At 36.6% G+C, this 19,636-nt stretch overlaps 2 protein-coding genes across 5 annotated transcripts; one reads left to right on the top strand and one right to left on the bottom strand.

Annotated features, from left to right (window-relative positions):
• Positions 1-5,995: 5,995 nt before the first annotated feature.
• On the top strand, positions 5,996-8,640 carry LOC124301964 (nuclear nucleic acid-binding protein C1D). The gene is made up of 2 exons (XM_046757641.1): positions 5,996-6,381; positions 6,887-8,640. Exons 1-2 carry the CDS (start codon positions 6,168-6,170, stop codon positions 7,096-7,098), a joined length of 426 nt encoding a protein of 141 aa, XP_046613597.1. The 5' UTR covers positions 5,996-6,167; the 3' UTR covers positions 7,099-8,640.
• Positions 8,641-8,725: 85 nt separating this feature from the next.
• Positions 8,726-18,276, bottom strand: LOC124301926 (lysine-specific demethylase 4C-like). 4 transcript variants are annotated; one of them, XM_046757544.1, is made up of 12 exons: positions 17,899-18,276; positions 16,478-17,349; positions 16,196-16,401; positions 15,614-15,969; positions 12,860-15,519; positions 12,558-12,740; positions 12,135-12,434; positions 11,736-11,927; positions 11,523-11,636; positions 10,956-11,048; positions 10,838-10,879; positions 8,726-9,136 (listed from the first exon to the last, which is right to left on the bottom strand). In XM_046757544.1, the coding sequence occupies exons 2-11, from the start codon at positions 17,255-17,257 to the stop codon at positions 10,838-10,840; spliced, it is 4,926 nt and encodes a 1,641-aa protein (XP_046613500.1). In that variant the 5' UTR covers positions 17,258-17,349; positions 17,899-18,276; the 3' UTR covers positions 8,726-9,136. The 4 variants fall into 4 exon arrangements, with proteins under 4 accessions (XP_046613500.1, XP_046613499.1, XP_046613498.1 ...); XM_046757543.1 differs by lacking the exon at positions 10,838-10,879; XM_046757542.1 differs by lacking the exons at positions 8,726-9,136; positions 10,838-10,879 and adding an exon at positions 9,459-10,422 and having other exon boundaries at positions 18,112-18,276.
• Between the last annotated feature and the right edge of the window lie 1,360 nt (positions 18,277-19,636).

Here is a 19,636-nt window from a genome sequence, read left to right on the forward strand (position 1 = left end):
TGCAGAAAATTGGCTTCGTTGCCAGATGTTGCCAGACCCGTATGTAAGACCATGCTTCAGCATGGAGCACGGCCTTAGCATGGAGCCTAGAAGCCATAGACTTATAAAGATAGACAGAGCGCTCTTATGAGCCGTTTAATGCAAACATTTAAAGGACAGAAATATGCCGGGAGTACTCCTTTCTCTTTTTGACGATATTTGCGGCGCGGATCGAGGCGGTAGAGGAGAATGAGGCGAAATTATGCGCCTATATCTATAGCTGTCCACTTCCACTACTCCGTTGCCTCCCACCATGACGCCGATAGAAAAGAGAGAGCAGTACTCCCGGTATATCTCTGTCCTTTATATGTAATTGTCAGTGCCTCTTATACAGTGTTCCCAACCGTCATATAATTATAGTAGATGTCATATAAATATGAACTTCGTACTATGTAACATAGAACTTTCATTATGTGACGGAAATCTACTATAATTTGGAAATTTGTATAAAAAGAAGTTTTTTTTTGTAATACAAAAACTGGCGGGACAAAATTCTTTAATACTTTTCGAAAAAAAAAGATTTTTAATACTTTTCAAAAGAAACGTATTCAAATCTTTTCGTGCTAGGCAAAAAATTGTCAGCGCCATTCACCATAATGTGGTTTTTAATTTTAACCACATTATTGCGGAGGGCGCTGACATGCACGGTTCGGGCTCAGGCGCGTTGGTGTTGACTTGAGCGCCCCGTTTCCCGCTTCCCGCCAGTTCCTGCCGTCATTCCTAGTGTGTACAAAAATAATTTAAATAAGTACCTTCTGGTCATTCGTACAATTAAATGTAAGTATGCACGCGTATTGTAATGGATAGGGATAATATACTTATAAAAATAATATTCCGTGATTTTATTGCATTATTAACATTTTCAAAAAAGTACTATAATTTTTTGTTCGGTACTATAATGCTACGGCCCTGGTCACATAGCCCCCCACGGACGGGTTGGGAACACTGCTCTTATAGGAGCGCTCAGTCTATCTTTATAAGTCTATGCTAGAAGCTCCATGCCCCGTAGGCTTACGAGTAGTCTTATTGATATCAGAGATGAGTAGGGAGATCTCCAACGCTCGGCTTTTCGTGATACCAGCTAGGTTGGAGCGTCGACGTGACACCTAGGCGGCCACGCACCGAAGGTGGCCCATTTCCGACCTGACACCTAGGCGGCCATGCACCGAAGGTGGCCCACAATCGTGCATATATAGATATACTCGGTCGCTCGAGCAAGCGGTTGCCAATCGCATCCTTGTCCCCGCTCGCACAAATGTTTCCAGGAATGCAAGAATTGGGATTTTCTTGTTTCAATTATGAATGTCAGCGAATAAAAGTATCTCCAGATTTGATAAATTTTGGATTCAATTAGCGGACGCTGAACCAAAATAATTAACCATTCCCAGCCCGAATACTTTTTTTTTTTTTTTGTAATAAATATTATTTTTTTATTGATATGAAAATATGTGACGCCTGGTGTTCTCGAATATTTGTATACGCAGTCTATGGAAAAATATACGAAGCCAGCTCGATAACACTTATGCAAAATGTGCAATGGGCAAGTGGTTGGAGGAAATTTTTTTTTTCTCGAACTGAATCTTCCAGAGAACCATCAGCGAATTCCAAGCAAGCTCCATAAACATACCGAGCAAACGCGCGATCACGGACGTAGCGGTGGTGTGGCTGAGTGGATACCACATCAGGATGAATTTTCAATCACAGGTTTTTGCGCGAAGTTTTCCTATATTTAAGTTAATTACTGCTGCCTTTGCTATAATACTGCATTCAAGTCTTAAACAAAACACTAAAAAATAAGTTAACCACTTAATGTAAAACAAAATGTTAGATTGAGCTTAAAATTTAAGCCGGAGTTACATAAACTAAGATAATTAAAATTAAAACTAAGATAATACAAGTGCAACATTGTAAATATTGTACATTTATTGTTCATCCAAATAAATATGGTTTCCTCGTCAAAAAAAAAAAAAACATGAGGATGGAGTGATGCGGGACACGGGTTCGATCGCAGTTCACTCTTTTTTTTTTTTTTTTAAATCCAATCCCTGCTTTTTTTTGTATTTTCGGAGAGAAAAACAAATCAAAGAAAGAAAATTTCGAGAGCCGGTCGATTTTTTCCTTCTTTCCTTTTGCTTTTTTTTTACTGAACCCACCTTTTTTGTAGTGGGGGTAACCCGGAAGAGAACAAATAATTGAAACAATAAAATTCTGAGAGCGAATCGATTTGTTCCCCGTTTTTGGCGCCTCTTTTTTGATGCGGAAAAGTTTTGACAGTAATGGAAAATAGAGATTACTAAACACAAATGTATTGTCTTTTAATAACATCGGCCCACCAAAAAAAAAAAGTGGTCTGTACTTTTGACCGGACCTACCTATCTTTATGTATTTTGACGCGCTGAATTCGAATCTGAAGTCAGTTTTGCCCGTACACCCTCAAAATTTTGAGTAAATTGCAAAAAACTATAAAAATCGCCAAAAATTAGCATTTTTGGTAAGAAAAAAATTTATGGAACTATAGACCAAGTATGATTTTTATGCATTTTGGTCCGCTAAACCCAAATCTAAAGTTTATTCAACCATAAGCCTTTTAAAATTTAATTCGGCCGGTGTTATTAAAAAACAATACATTTGTTTTTAGTAATCTCTATTTTCCATTACTGTCAAAACTTTTCCTTATTAAAAAAAAAAACGCCCATTTTATATCAGTCTTGACGAGCATTTCTTAAGAAGTTTGAGAGATGCGAGATCGGAACGACAAAATTATTTCAGTAGCAACAATGTATGGACCCCTCTCCTTTTCTGATATTGGCAGCCAGTTAAGAGGCTTCACAGTGTTCAGTTTAGTGCCAGCAGCTCTCGAGGTAGCAAGATGGTAAGTGAATTACATAATTATTTTACATGTATGGAAAAACCGGCAGGTTTGACGATCGTCTATTTACTTTATAGATTAAGAAGAGAAAGAAAGGGAAGGACCTGTAGTCGTATTTTATACTTTATTTAATTTTCCTTGAATTGTCAGACGTTTTTATTTTTGATGGTATAGGAAGAAGATGTGTGGGGAATTCCATTCTAGTGCCCAAGAATATAGTACACATTTTCGATCATTTTTTCTTTTTTTTTTTTTTTTGGAAAACATTTTCCTCAATTTCGAAATTTCCTTAATTTTTTGGTATTCAAATCGATTCTTACCAATTTTGCGCACAGGTGGGATTTCTTTAATTATTTTTTCCCTAATCCTGAGGATATTTCCTATCTGAGACCACTGTCAATAGGCGAGATTCCGGATATCATAAAATTACCTTTTTTTCTGATTAAAAAGAAAATCACATAAGGCCACTAAGAACTCGAAATGAAAATCTGAAAAAATTGGAGATGTTTTTTTATATTCTAAGCCATTAACGTAAATAATCCGTTTAACGACCATCCTAATTACATATACATATACATTGTATATAGGGCATTCCGCGTCAAATTTGCAACCCATGTACCTCACCCTCTTCGATTTTCATAATTCTTTAGTATGATGTTACAACCACGGTTTCAATCGACTTGAAACAGTGTCGGAATTTTTCGCAGATTTCTTTAGCCACCACTGAAGTAGAAAAAAATTGTAAAACCAATTCCGAAAAAGCTTCTGTTAAAATTCTGAAGAAATTCACACTAATTTTATAATTGAGAATATTATTTGTAAGCACGACACGATAACGTGATCTAACATCTACTACGGTTCTCGCCTATTGACAGTGGTCTCAGATAGGAAATATCCTCAGGATTAGGGAAAAAATAATTAAAGAAATCCCACCTGTGCGCAAAATTGGTAAGAATCGATTTGAATACCAAAAAATTAAGGAAATTTCGAAATTGAGGAAAATGTTTTCCAAAAAAAAAAAAAAAAGAAAAAATGATCGAAAATGTGTACTATATTCTTGGGCACTAGAATGGAATTCCCCACACATCTTCTTCCTATACCATCAAAAATAAAAACGTCTGACAATTCAAGGAAAATTAAATAAAGTATAAAATACGACTACAGGTCCTTCCCTTTCTTTCTCTTCTTAATCTATAAAGTAAATAGACGATCGTCAAACCTGCCGGTTTTTCCATACATGTAAAATAATTATGTAATTCACTTACCATCTTGCTACCTCGAGAGCTGCTGGCACTAAACTGAACACTGTGAAGCCTCTTAACTGGCTGCCAATATCAGAAAAGGAGAGGGGTCCATACATTGTTGCTACTGAAATAATTTTGTCGTTCCGATCTCGCATCTCTCAAACTTCTTAAGAAATGCTCGTCAAGACTGATATAAAATGGGCGTTTTTTTTTTTTAATAAGGAAAAGTTTTGACAGTAATGGAAAATAGAGATTACTAAAAACAAATGGATTGTTTTTTAATAACACCGGCCGAATTAAATTTTAAAAGGCTTATGGTTGAATAAACTTCAGATTTGGGTTTAGCGGACCAAAATGCATAAAAATCATACTTGGTCTATAGTTCCATAAATTATTTACTTACCAAAAATGCTAATTTTTGGCGATTTTTATGGTTTTTTGCAATTTACTCAAAATTTTGAGGGCGTACGGGCAAAACTGACTTTAGATTCGGATTCAGCGCGTCAAAATACATAAAGATAGGTAGGTCCGGTCAAAAGTACAGACCACTTTTTTTTTTGTGGGCCGGTGTTATTGAAAAACAATACATTTGTGTTTAGTAATCTCTATTTTCCATTACTGTCAAAACTTTTCCGTATCAAAAAAGAGGCGCCAAAAACGGGGAACAAATCGATTCGCTCTCGGAATTTTATTGTTTCAATTATTTATTCTCTTCCGGGTTACCCCCACTACAAAAAAGGTGGGTTCAGTAAAAAAAAAAGCAAAAGGAAAGAAGGAAAAAATCGACCGGCTCTCGAAATTTTCTTTCTTTGATTTCTTTTTTCTCTCCGAAAATACAAAAAAAAAACCGGGATTGAATTTAAAAATAAAAAAAAAAAAAGAGTGAACTGCGATCGAACCCGTGTCCCGCATCACTCCATCCTCATGTTTTTTTTTTTTGAGGAGGAAACCATATTTATTTAGATGAACAATAAATGTTCAATATTTACAATATTGCACTTGTAATTATCTTAGTTTATGTAACTCCGGCTTAAATTTTAAGCTCAATCTAACATTTTGTTTTACATTAAGTGGTTAACTTATTTTTTAGTGTTTTGTTTAAGACTTGAATGCAGTATTATAGCAAAGGCAGCAGTAATTAACCTAAATACAGGAAAACTTCGCGCAAAAACCTGTGATTGAAAATTCATCCTCATGTGGTATCCACTCAGCCACACCACAGCTACGTCCGTGATCGCGCGTTTGCTCGGTATGTTTATGGAGCTTGCTTGGAATTTGCTGATGGTTCTCTGGAAGATTCAGTTCGAGAAAAAAAAATTTCCTTCAACCACTTGCCCATTGCACATTTTGCATAAGTGTTATCGAGCTGGCTTCGTATATTTTTCCATAGACTGCGTATACAAATATTCGAGAACACCAGGCGTCACATATTTTCATATCAATAAAAAAATAATATTTATTACAAAAAAAAAAAAAAAGTATTCGGGCTGGGAATGGTTAATTATTTTGGTTCAGCGTCCGCTAATTGAATCCAAAATTTATCAAATCTGGAGATACTTTTATTCGCTGACATTCATAATTGAAACAAGAAAATCCCAATTCTTGCATTCCTGGAAACATTTGTGCGAGCGGGGACAAGGATGCGATTGGCAACCGCTTGCTCGAGCGACCGAGTATATCTATATATGCACGATTGTGGGCCACCTTCGGTGCATGGCCGCCTAGGTGTCAGGTCGGAAATGGGCCACCTTCGGTGCGTGGCCGCCTAGGTGTCACGTCGACGCTCCAACCTAGCTGGTATCACGAAAAGCCGAGCGTTGGAGATCTCCCTACTCATCTCTGTTGATATCATTCTAACGGACTTTAGGATAGGAACACGTAATCTGCAGTTCTTCAGTTGGTTCTGATCATCTATTACCTTGAGGGGAAATATTCAAACTAAAATTTCTTCTAACTGAATTTCATAAACTTGTGAATCACTCTAGCAATCCACGTTTTTATCAAGTTTTAGCAGAATGGAAGTTGAGTTTAAAGAATTAGCCAGTGATCCTAATCTTGTAGCGAAAGTTAAAAACTTTCACAAATCAACAGATGATATAAATAACCATCTGAAACTTGCTACTAACCCCGAGTTCTACGAGAAGCTTTCAAATTCTGATAAATTGAAGTATAACTTGTTAATGTCATACAGTTTGAACACACTGTTTTGGATGTACTTGCGACTCGAAGGTTTGGCTTCACTTTTTCAATCAACTATCATGTGTATCTTCATGCTTAGTCATTAAAGAATATCTGTGAATATAGAAAGTGAATATATTTACCAGTTTTTCAAAATTATACGTTTCAACAATGAAAAATGCCTCGTGATTAATATTAATATTGATGATGCATATCCGCATTTCAATATTAGACCGTCATTGACTGTCTTACGAGCTTCGCATCAGAAGCATAAGATTCCAAAATGTAAACACACTTACAAGTTGTGCTCGAAGAGGAAGAACACTTTCTATATTCACACATACTATCACAGCACAAGAAAACAAATTTGAACTTACTGGTGATGAGAGGAATTAACGACATCAGAGTCAGGGCGGCTAGGTGGTCTAGTGGAGTAAGGCTCCGGTAAAGCATCGCTAGATACCAGGTTCGATTCCTGGCTCCGTCGTTAATTTTTCGAATTTACCAGTTTTTCAAAATTATACGTTTTAACATTAAAGAATATCACAATTTTCAGGTGAGGATCCAATGAAGCATGAAATCAAGTCTGAAAACGAGAGATTGAAACAATATATGGCCCGGGCAAAACAAATCAAAGACAGGAACACCATAATGCCTAGAGTAAACAGAGAAGTGGCCCAAAGATTTGTTAGAAGTGGCCTTTGGGAATGTAGAAGTGATAAGGATAAAAGTAAAGGGATGAAGGGCCCAAGAAAAAATACCACCTAAAAACTGAATTTGTCAATTTTCAAAGTACAATGTGAGCTGCGTTAACATTGATCAAATAACTTTGTAAAAATTTGACTATTTTTCAACATTATAATCAAATGCACGTAAGAAAAACTCATGTAGATCCAAATCAACACCAGTATGATGAATTTGTATCCTTTGGTTATGTTCTTCTAAGCAAAAGACGATAAATATTATCAATAATGTTTTTCTAATTAACGTGTATTCCAGAAGAAACTATCGGCTCTGAAAATTTTGCCTCAATTTACATTCTGTCGATTATAAAAAAACTTGTCTAAATGACTTAAAATGTCTAAATAAAAAGAAAAAGATCGAGGAGATATTTATTATTAATCATCAGACATACAGAGGCACGGACAAAAAAAACTGAAAAAATACAGTCTATGATATATAAAACAAATTTTAATTGAAATGAAATTATTATACCATTATTTTGCTCGTGAAACTTAGTTTAAAAATATTTAAAAGTATATCTGTTTAAGTTATACTATTGAAAGTTACATAGTAATACATTCATCCTCCAAGCTATTAAAACTAGTGACTATACAATATTATTATTAATAATAAGAATAATTTAAATAGTAAGCTTAAATAAACGCAACACTATTTACAAGTATAAGTGTGTACTAGGTTTAACTTATTACAAATGATGATTAATAATACTACCGTTGTTTCGTTTACACACATATATTTTGCATTTGAAGTCTCTAAAGCATATTATTTTCACAACTAATCGTTCAAGTGATCAAGAAAATATTTATAAACTATAGGTGAATGTTAACGTTATGTTAATAAGAAACGATAATTAATCCTATTTTTGAGTACTGTAATTCGAATTTCGCATGTTTGAAATTCAATTCGATAATCAATGCTAATTGTGATAGCTTGTCACTTACGTCGTCATTATGATATATTTACATTCAATTCGACGCATTGAAATTTCAAAACACACGGATCAATTTGGTTTACAGCACATTTTTAATAAACTTACCGTATCAACTTAATTAAATATAAACTATTGCTACATTCGTTATATTGAATGCATACACGATTGCAGTATTTTATAATAAATTACTTTTGTCATCCTTAGAATCACGCATTTTTCAATAATTACTACTTATTAAACATTTGAAACATCGACAATTAGGCACGTCTTCTTCTTTGACGTTAGGATGCAACAAAATTATGCTAAAACTTAATATAGATCAACATCTCAACGCCTGAGGTTATTTTCAAAGCTACACAACTGAACAAACTATTGCAATCATATCGTATACACTAGTTGCATTCAATTTAAAAATAATAGACCAAGTTCTTGTGGCATATACATAAACGTAATTTCTAGGTAAGTAAATTAAACGGTGGTTATCGGTGTACAAATATACACAATTTAAACACACTAGGGGCGTGCTTGAAAGACACGCAACTACTAATGTAACCATGAGCAAAATAATAAGCATTTGCTTTTTATGACAGAGTCTAATGTGATCCCAATCTCTGTTGTTATAATGAAATGTCAAAGAAAAAAAAAGTAAATATTAATAGTTCATTCTTGTATTGATATTCGAATCATCACTGAAACTGTCTGATTCATCAATCTATATGATTAATACAGATAATATAGATATATTATTACCAGCTGTATACATATACACGATAAAATTAAATATAATCATCACCTATAGCAAACCATGTTACATAATTATGTAAATGTGTATTATTCTTATTTTAGGTATATCTATGTAATAAATCTTTTTCCTCCGTTTCGTACACTTCTCAATATACCTGTATATTAATTTTTGCTTCCAACCTAATCTCGTAGAATCTGTTCACTTTTTTTTCTCCCTTCGAATAGTAAAGAAGAAAGTAGATAGTGATATTTTCTGTATAATGATTTTATTTTTCATGTTAATGTCTGTTCACCTTCAATTGCAATTCGTATTCTGAACACTTTCAACCTTGATGATTACGACTGTGATCCGGTACCCCAATAAGAAACTCGTTCCGATTTGATGCTCTGCAACGTTTATACAGAAAGTAGATACTAATAAGTGGTTTCGAAACACTTGTAAATCAGTACACTATTTCTTTGTATGAAGGTTTCTTAACAATCAATTGTAAAAAAGTGGTGGCAAAAGTTGGGAAATACTAAACTGGTTCAATATTTGGATTACAATTCTCTGTATATTTCGGGTATTTAGGGTTTTCAAGTATACGCAATTGATTATTCTTCTGTATTTCTAATTGGCTCTAGTTCTGCTTTAAAACTCATTCACACCTTAAAGTTTTTCTACAGGTACAAATGACAAGAATAGATGAAAATATATTCACCAATGGTATAAATTAATTATTACCTTTAATTGCAAATTAATCGGTGGGCTTCACTGATGAAGAATTACAATACTAATTAATTATCTAGGTATATTCCAGTCCGTTATTTTAAAACGATACCTCGATGTATGTACACTTCAATAATAGCTTTAATGCTATTCAGCACAATTTATTTCGTACAATATTCTATTTCCGAGGGATCCATTCAATTAACATCAAGTTATTCAAATGAAAATACTAATAATAATCTATACGACATTTAAAAGAACGTTTTATGCTAATAGACTCATCGAGCCATCACCTTTCCCAGGAATCACTGCAATCAATAATTCATATTGCAAAGAAAATCAAGCCAAACATCGATTACTATTTCACTTAGACTGCCGCAATACCAATATTCTATTTCACGCAAAATTCAGCTACCGATAAATAGGCATTTAGAAGAATAAATAATTAAAATGATTTCTCTCTGAATGTATTACAGCGGATAAGGAATGCCGGTAACGGTTATTATCCGTTACAGATCTGTTAAATTTTCGAATGCTAATCATAGACCACTTTAAGGAGGTATCAAATTCCATGCATCAGCGTACGTTACAAGGTGTTGTAAAAACATCTAATCTAACAAACAGGCATGGACGGTTGTGTAGTATATGAAAAAAGAAAAAAAACGTAGCGTACAAATATTGTGTAATCAGAAAATTCTACTTAAATATCACTGAATAATTGTGATCACTTTCATTTAAATAACTTCGAAGTTATTATAAAAATATTTAGAAATTAATCCGAGGTTCTAACCAGGTTATTTTTCTTTTCTTTCATTAGTTTGTTTCTTTTACTTTTCTTTTACGATAGGTCAAAATTAATTGAAGGTTATTCGTGTTTCTTGACCGGTTTGATTTTCCTCTGCGTTTTTGATTCGCCCTCGGTGCCGTAGAGATGATACCGATACTTCATATCGGTTGCGAATGACTTTGCCAAATAAAAGAAACAGAGAACAAACAGAGAAAATAAAATCACAAAAATTAGTACACCAAAGAAATAATATTAAATCAATTAAAAAAACTAGATGCATCATGAGAACAACAATATTGTGGTAATTCAGTGCAGGAAACAAAATCAGATGTGGATAAAGCGAGAATTAAAGCGAATAAAAATATTGTGCACAAAGATACAGCACGTTTCGATTCTACAAGTGATCTGCAAGGTTTTTTAAATTCTTTAAAATTATGCTATCAACTAACGTGTAGAAAAATACCAGCTGCATCGTCAATCGTCCTACATAAGTTGATACGTTAAAAAAAAGCTCTTCTTTCAAATAAATGCAAGTATTCTTTTTTTCTGCAAAATCTATCAACCTATTCATCTCTCTCTCAAACAACTCTACCTAGAATGACGTCATGTCTTTATCGCCTTGCTGCAAAAGGAGCTAAAAGGAGAAAAACGATCCAGGCAATCTATCAGTACGTTTCTAACTATCAATCAAACGTCAATAATATACTAACCAATCTCGATTTTACTCGCTTCGGCAGCTCTTCCTGCAGACTGTAGATGTCTGTACGTTTCAGAAGCAATTGAGAACCATCCTCGAAGACCACCTGAAGGAAACGTAGTTAGTCAGTGACTGTTCTTTTCAATTGAATAATTGACGAAAATGGATGGCAGTTCGTTGTACAGGGTGGCCACAAATTTTTGGGAAAAAAGTTCCATGACTTTCCCCGGTTTTTTAGGACCTAAAACCTAATTTTCCCTGATATTTTCCCAGTTCTAATAAGTTACTAAAGCCTCAATCTTTCAGTTTATTAACTCTATATTCGGTTCAAATTCAATTCGAATTGAAGAAAAATATAATGTACAAAAGAGTTAGTTCAAGCCAATTTGTTTTTTGACGAACAAAAGTGAACTTAGTACCTCAAAGAATAATTTCTAATTCCCATGATAGCAAACTTATAATTTCATTTTTTTCCATGACCAAATAAAAAATTTCCTAACAATTCGAGGTTTTCCAGATGTTCTAAGCGTGTGGCCACCCTTTTCTATTTTGTATATATATTCACGCGAAAATATCTCACCGTGAACATGATCCGATGGTTCGTGCCTTCAAAAGTACCATTGTACGGCTGGCCGTCTGGCCTCTTGACCATGATTGAGCTTCCGATCGTAGGATGATTTCCCGATTCAAGTTTCTAGAAAAAGAGGGATAAAAATTTTTAGATTTACCAATTGGCGGTTGAAGCATTTCATTCTTGACACTCTTATCAATTACTCAGCGATGATAAACTCACAATGATATCCGAAGGATATAAATCGTCGCGAAAACTGTTATCGTCGAAAGTGACCATGTAAAAGAGCGTGTCGTTTATGGAGTCAATTTTCGCTCTGTAGTATCGGGAATTGCGATGCTTTGCCCATACTGCCTCTCCCTGTCTCACCATTGGAATTTTCTCCTTTTCATTATTGTGCCTGTGGCAGGATATCTGAACGAAAATGAAGGTATATGAGAAATATTTCAAAGGGGTGACATTCACAAAACTTCGAGGCGAAACTTCGTGTCACATATTCATATAAACATAGGTTTTGGAAAATGTAAATCTGTCCTCATCAATGCAAGAATTGAAAACAAACAGAAAAAAATTGAAAACAAACAGAAAAAAATTGAAAACAAACAGAAAAAAATTACAAACCTGTAACTTGTAGGAGTCAAATATTGGTACAGCAAATGTCGCACCAGCTATGAGGCCACAGGACGGATGGAAGTAGGCCTCACAATGATCGCAGCTGAGGCAAGCACCGTCTCGTTGACCGCAACAGCCGCACTGTTGTTTCAACAATTCGATTTTAATTGTTAGGACGTTGATAGGATCCTTATTGATTGGATCTTTGAAGGTAACACCCGGCAGTAAAAGGGCACACAGAATGTGAGCCCATCTACCGTCGCTAGTTCGCTTTACAGCACCACCTCGCATAGGACACAAGCAGCACATCTAAAAAATAGTAATCATTACACTGTTGAATAATGTGTCCAAACTCACTTCTCGCACTCTATATCAAGGTATGTTAAAAATTTTACATGAAAGTGAATGTTAAAAATATCTCATAATACTTACAACATGTACCATACCAGCTCTGCATTTGTCACAAGCCCAATTCTGTAAGTCTGTGGGTAAGACGTTGATTCCATAGCAGGAAGCATGAACGGTAACGTGACACTTTCTGCAGCTTAATAATTTGTTTTTTTCTGGTTCCGTACCTTGTTCCTTTGAATTGGCAGCAAAAGTATTCGAGGATACCTGTTTAAATTATGACGAAAAATTTTATCTCCTGACTATTGACGATTCAGCTCAAGTAGACAAAGGATTTAGGTCAAATATATTAAATTTATTGAATTTCAACTATTGATTAAACGTACCCAAATTGGTGAAGTGTCTGGTAAATTGATCGTCGTGCAATATTTCCAATCAGATGTCATTGCTCTGCCGCCTCCCGTGGCCGCTGTGGCGAATGCTGAACAAATCGCACAGTGGGAAACCTGAGTGCTCCAGTAGTCATTGAAGGCCTGGAGTAGATTGTCATCAGGAACGCTTGGATATAGCATTTCCATCATATGTCCTGGTATTACAGGCTGTGAATTTGGTGTTGGATAGCTGATGGAGTTATTCGATACATTTGACAAATGATTGTCCTCTTCTACGTTTGCTGGCAGAGGCTTAGTGATACCTTGAGTTTTCGAAGGAGAAATGGTCTTCTTTTCAACGTTACCAGTTGCCTTTGCTTTCTCTTTGTAATTTCTTTTAGCCGGTGAATGAGATTTCGTTGTTTTCAGTGGGCATTTGCTGACTGGCGTTCTGTTCTCCCCGGTAGAAGTCATTATTGTTAGACGTGGATTACTGCATGATGACTGCAGCTTTGATTCTTTTAATTCGCAGATTTTCAAATCCGAGTCAAGGTTTTCCAACACACTTTGCATGCACTGCTCATTCGTCAGAGGCTCCAAATCTTCCTGTGCTAGAATTATGCTATGCTGATTTCTAGTCATAGAATTATACGACTGTAACATATTTCTGATACTAGTTTCGCTAGAATCATCGTTATAAGATGGCTTGTATTGAATAGCCTGATTGGAAAGGTAATTTTGGCTTGAATCCAACGGACTTGTAATCAGCTCAAGCAAAACTGAGTTCTCATTGCTTGATTTATTTTCGTTATTTTTGAAGAAGGTCGACGACAAACTGCCAGTTTTAAAAGAATTACCAGAGCATGTTGGCGATGTCAGCGTAGCTCTACTACATTTTATTGCTGACGGAGAGGAGCAGCTGGACATTGTGCGAGGTGAATTACTCGTGATTACTTTGGTAATTGTTGTTTCGGAACAAGACAGAATAGGTGGCTTCAAACTTGCGCAATTGATAGCGGTCTGAATAGTACTTTGGTTCTGCAGTTTTGGTGGCTTTCGCTTAAAATCGGTTCCATAAAGTATTCTAGTCTCCTGCTTATCAGGCACAAACATTTTCGCACCATTTGACATTTGAATAATTTTTGTGCCCTGCTGTACAGGCCTAACAAGCTTTGAACCTTGTAATTGAATACTCCTTGATGTGCCACCTTGCATAAATCTCTCTACCTCTGGCGTGTTGTACATGGTCATTATGTTATTAGGAGACTTTTTGATTTCCATGCCAGTGCCTTGCGCCCTTTCTTTCAATGACGAGTCCTGATTTTCAAGAACGGTCACATTCATGTCCTTCAACTCTCTCTTCACCAAAGTCATGGAGCACAGAGGCTGCGCCATACTTCTAAACGTTAAATTTTGCGGTTTACTCAAATTCGTCTGTGGACTCAACTCTGGAGGGGTATCTCTCGGCTCAGGACTCCCGACACTGATGTACGTAATCGGAGAGTTGGAATTCTTTTGAACAGCCTCCCAGGAATTTTGTTGCAGAACCAAAAGCCCATCGGCTGCATTTGAGATGTCTTTTTCCTCTTCGGATTTCGCCAAGTTCACCGTTTTTATGGATGTTGGATTCCTTTTTGTGGCTGATGATTTCAATATAGCTGGAGTCAGTTTTGCAGCTTTCAATATATTTTTACGAGCAGTATTTCGGCCAGGCTTTACTTGAGATGAAACCTTCGATCCTGAAGTGTTATCGGTCAAGTTAGCTGAATTTATTGAAAACTCTTGCGAACCACTGACCGAATTTGGACACGAGCTGGTGAATGCGTTGCTCGTATTTTCTAGAGAATCAATATGTATCGATTCTGCAAAATTACCCTTGTTCTCTGCAAGTTTTGAAATACCTTCATTGTATCTCTCTATAGCCTTATCCAAATCTTTTTCCATCATGTGATTAGAACCCTGTACTTGTCCGCCATTTGTGATATTAACTACAGTCTTATTCCTCATGGTGGTCATGCTGAATTCATTTCCAACTGAAATAATATTTCCGGGTAAGGAGTTGACCTTACTCTGACCGATGGACATGTCTTTTGTGTTGGATGCCTTTAGACTTGGCATCGAAGTGAGTTTCCGTTGTACACTTATGTCAGAAATATCCAGGGGTTCCATGGCCGTGAGCAATGGAATATTTGCTCTATGTTTACCCTTGGTGCCGTGTTTCTGCTTGACCTTTTTAGACTCACTGTGTTTGACGTATTTCCTTTTCTGCTTAGCTGGTTTTACTGAAATCTCAGAATCGTTAGGGTTGTCATTAGCTTTATCGCCTACAGACTCGTTTTCGTTTTCTTTAACAACACTCTCTATTGTGACATCGATGCTACTGTCGTCGCTTTTTTTGGATTGACTCAAAATTTCGGGATTCTTGCCCTTGATATTGGTCAGCACAAGACACGGAACGGAAGCTTCAATAATGTTCATTATATCGCTATGTTTCATATCAGATTCCGAGTTGCTAGCAGCATATGAAGTGGGATTTAATTTACTTGTATTCTTCTTCGTCTTTGACTTTCGTTTTATGGGATTGTCCGATTTATTCAGTTGTTTCTTCTTGCGTTTTCGATTTTTTTTACGATTGTAACCGTACCCTTCATCGTAGACTGTTGCTTCGTTCACGTCTGTCGTATAAAGATTTAGAGAATCAATTTCATTGTAAATTAACGACTGAATAAATTGAACGATTATGGTAAACAGACTCAATTGTTCACTTACCCATCTCACCGGCTTTCAACCATATATCTTCGAGGACTTGCAGTTGCTGTTCGTCAGGCGCAGCCTCTTCAGGTTCCTCCAATTCCATATCCTGCAGTACTCTCTTGACGTCTGGAGGTATGTCAGGACGATTGGCTAAGTCTGCCATATTAACATGAGGGTTTGTCCCAGCTATATTTTTCTTGCGGTGAATGGGATGTCTTTTGTTCTTAGGAGCATCCAAGTAGCTCTGGGGTAACTGCCCATTGCTGTTATTACCGCAGAGTAAATCCATCTGGGATGGAAGCGGAGCTGCTGTCTGTCGTGGATCTTCCGGATGTGACCCAATATCTTCGCCGCGTAACCACAGCTCATACCTAGAATGATGGGCCGAATTAATTAATAATTGTAATGTGAAATATTGTACACATTTCTCCGACTACTTTATCAAGTTTCAACCTATAATATATTCCCTGCCAAGATATCCCTCGTATCATATACTTTTTGAAAATCCATTAACTTTATTTTCATTAGTTTTTGACAAATCTCCACCAATGACAAATAAATAAGGATGAGAAAGTATTAAGCTGGTCCATCCATCACCTTTCTGGTTGAAATCGTTTAACAAACGTGTCCATTGATATCTTGACCATATCCTTGCTGCAGGAGCATTGCGTAGCTCTTTTTCCATACTCGACCCACCTAGGTGTGGCAAAATTAGTTGACTCAGCGCAGTTAAAACCGTGATTGAAGCCTGCGTGATAGCCATAGGGAAATGTGATCATGATCTCTCCTTCTTCTTGCGTTATCTAAAAAGAGAAACAGTCGGTCATTAGAATCAGTTTCATTAATACACATCAATTGTAAATTAATATCCTATCGTACCTTGTCCCAAGGAATCGAGTACTGCTTTAATATCTGTGGTGAAATGAGGGACATTTTGTGCCTAAGGAAGGCCTGGCAGCTCTGGTAGCTGGATGGAAAAAAACCATTGGCCAATCGCTCTAGTCTGCGTCCGTGTTCAGGCGGAATAGCGTACCAAGTTTTGGGTGCACCAAAGTGCAAATAATTAATAGAATATAGATCCATATCTTCTGTATGCCATGCGAAAGTTGTTTTCCACATGCCAAAATAGAGATAGGCTGTATTGACGCCGTCAATGGATATTCCATAATCTTTGTTAACATAGTCAAGAATCGTGCCAAGGTGGTTGATGTTCCATTCTTTGACCTCCGGGTCAGTGAGCGACCCTGAGACGTCAGCGCCATAGATCGGAGCGACGTAAGTTATATTTTTCCAGTACTTCCTCTCAAGATCTTCGTAGTCAAAGTGTTTCGGAGTGTTGTACCTTTCCGAGTTTGCAAGCTTGCTGTACTCCTTTACAGTCATTGATTTCTTTTGTATATTTATCTGCTGGTAGAGACCCTGCTTGCCATCAACTACCTGGCAAATAGGAGCTGGTATCGTTATGTCGAGGTCTTCCAGTTTGTAGCCTGACTTTCTCGGGATCCATTCAGGTGGAGGTATAACTTTAGCTATCCCTGCTTTGTGCGCCCCTTTGCTCTCCATGTGCACAATGTACTTGCTGAAGTCTTTGAACTCCTCGTAAGTCGGCCTGAATACCATGATTCGGGGTGCCCCCCCAGAATTATTATCGACAGCCATACTTGACGGTAGCGTGGCACTTCTGGCTCACTTTTTGTCCGTCTTTATTCTCCTAGTTATTTTTTATTTTTCAACAGATTTTCGTGAAACCTCTGCAAAACGAAAACAAGCATTATCGAATAATTTGAGCAATTTTTGATATTCCAAATAATGTTTAAGACAAAATAGGGAGGAGGTGAATATCTTTCTGTTCGGTACAACTGAAATATCTGGAAGTTCTTTTTTCGATAACTTATCTGTAAACTACGATAAACGAACGCACGTGTCTGACTGGAAAGTAAACGTATACAAAATTTTAAATCTGAGATATTTAGCCTTGCAGACCGTTACGTTCTGTGTACATACGTATTGGTAGAGTTTTAAAGATATCTAGTGAGTTTGACATTTCGTGCAAATTATTTACTGATTTTAGCAGATCCGAGGGATTGTATAATCGACAGAAAATGATCTAGGCATAATAACAATAGAACGAAAATATAAACAATAAGATGAAGATCGGAAAGACGGGCCGAACATCCTCCTCCTAGATAAGTGACCAATGTTTTCAGAACAGGACCGAACCGCTTTCACACATCATGTAAACAAAATGGGCGCCCTTATTGACAGTATCGGCTATTTAGATGCAATTCAGAGATTCATACCGTGATACATTGACACCAAGATATAGCAGCGAGTTTCAATTGATTGTTCCAAGTTTTTCACACGAAAATCATTTGCCCATTGTTGAGTTTTGACAAAGAAGTCTAACAGCGAATCCTAGCCCTGTTTCTGGGCCTATGCCAAATCGAGGGTACTGTGTATTTTACGGAAATTTCAAATAGGAAGTAGATAAGTTATTCAGTTCTCATACTCACTACGTTTGCAAATTAAATGCGATCACATTTTTCACTAAACTGCACACCACTCAGTCTAAACATTAATATTTTTCACCAATCTCGACGACGCTAGCCCAATACCTCGGATAAATGACAAACCACCATTACAAACTTCCCCTGGTGGAGATCGACCGCTGACTACTGCTAATGGACGAAGCGCAAAGTGGTATAGTCGGCATGGTGGCTGTCCCGAAAGACGGCAGCCGCCGGGGGGCGGGGAGGTCAGAACGGCAGCCATATTGATAGGAGTCATTTGCGCGTCAGTTTCAAACTAGTTGATTATTGAACAACCCAAGCAACACCAAGACATCCGGTACATGTCAGTGAGGTATCTCGAAATAGTGAAGGATGACAGTTCGTATGGCAAAGAAGTTTTTTTTAGGTTGTCAGATTCGTTGCCTAATGTCTGGCCTAACGACACCATTTAATGTTGAAAATGATGTCTGTTTGGTATACATTCTGATAGAATGAAAAATATATCGCTATAAAAGTAGCATAATCCAAGGTTGACGAAATTACAAGTTATCGAAACGATCACTATAAGTGATCATATATGGTATCCAATACCCTGCTTAAAAAATCCGACACAGACTGTCGGATCTCTGTCGGATTTTTTAAGCACGGTAGTTAGCATTAAGAGGGCTAGGATCGGATTGGGGATTTGAGAAATTATTTATGTAGAATCGATGCACTAAATTAATATTATCATAAATTGTTAGTGAGTTGTAATAAAATTCAACGTGATGATGTTGAAATTTTTATATGTTTACACAGTTTCTTCAATATAAATAGACTTATTTTAATCTACATATTCTTTTACCGTTGGGACTTTCATGGAAGGTAAATTGCAAGTCAGGTAAAGCCATACAGAAAAGGCAAAGGTCTGGCAAGATAATGCCGCGCTGAAGGAAGGACCCTAAACAATAAAGAAATATCGAATAACGACTATATAAACGAAGAGTCGTATGAGACTGCCAGCGCGGATTTTTACAACTTAATTATCCACGGCCTTTACCCATTTACAAGACTCAGTTGGCGGCCGGATGTGCACGGTGGCCTACCTGGACTGTAAGATTGCAAAGTGCGGAAGGGTCGCGTATTGTTTAGTTTTAAGCATACCTGGATGCTTCCACTTCCCTCGTACGTACAAAATTGCCACTCGTATAACCAACACTTACGGTACAAGTTCTTGTCCAATCCTAAATTCGCACTGGTTACAATAATCGACCAATACGAAAACAGTGCTTCGAATAGTTTATCTGCAGTAAATATACCTAGAAAAGCAAAGGGCTTTGTTTTCAATTGTTCTAACGTAACATCTTTGTGGCATAGGTTTTAATACTACCAAACTACTAGTGCTTCATTGGTGCAAGTCAGTTAACGAAAACTTGCGTGGAAGAGACGTCAAATTCTTCGTATCGATGCACAAACTCACGATCGGACTAGCGTTGTTGTAGACGAAATTAGAAAAAACGGACACAATAATAAATAGTGAAGTTTTTCA

Source organism: Neodiprion virginianus, chromosome 4 (assembly GCF_021901495.1).
Source record: "Neodiprion virginianus isolate iyNeoVirg1 chromosome 4, iyNeoVirg1.1, whole genome shotgun sequence".
NCBI lineage: Eukaryota > Metazoa > Arthropoda > Insecta > Hymenoptera > Diprionidae > Neodiprion > Neodiprion virginianus.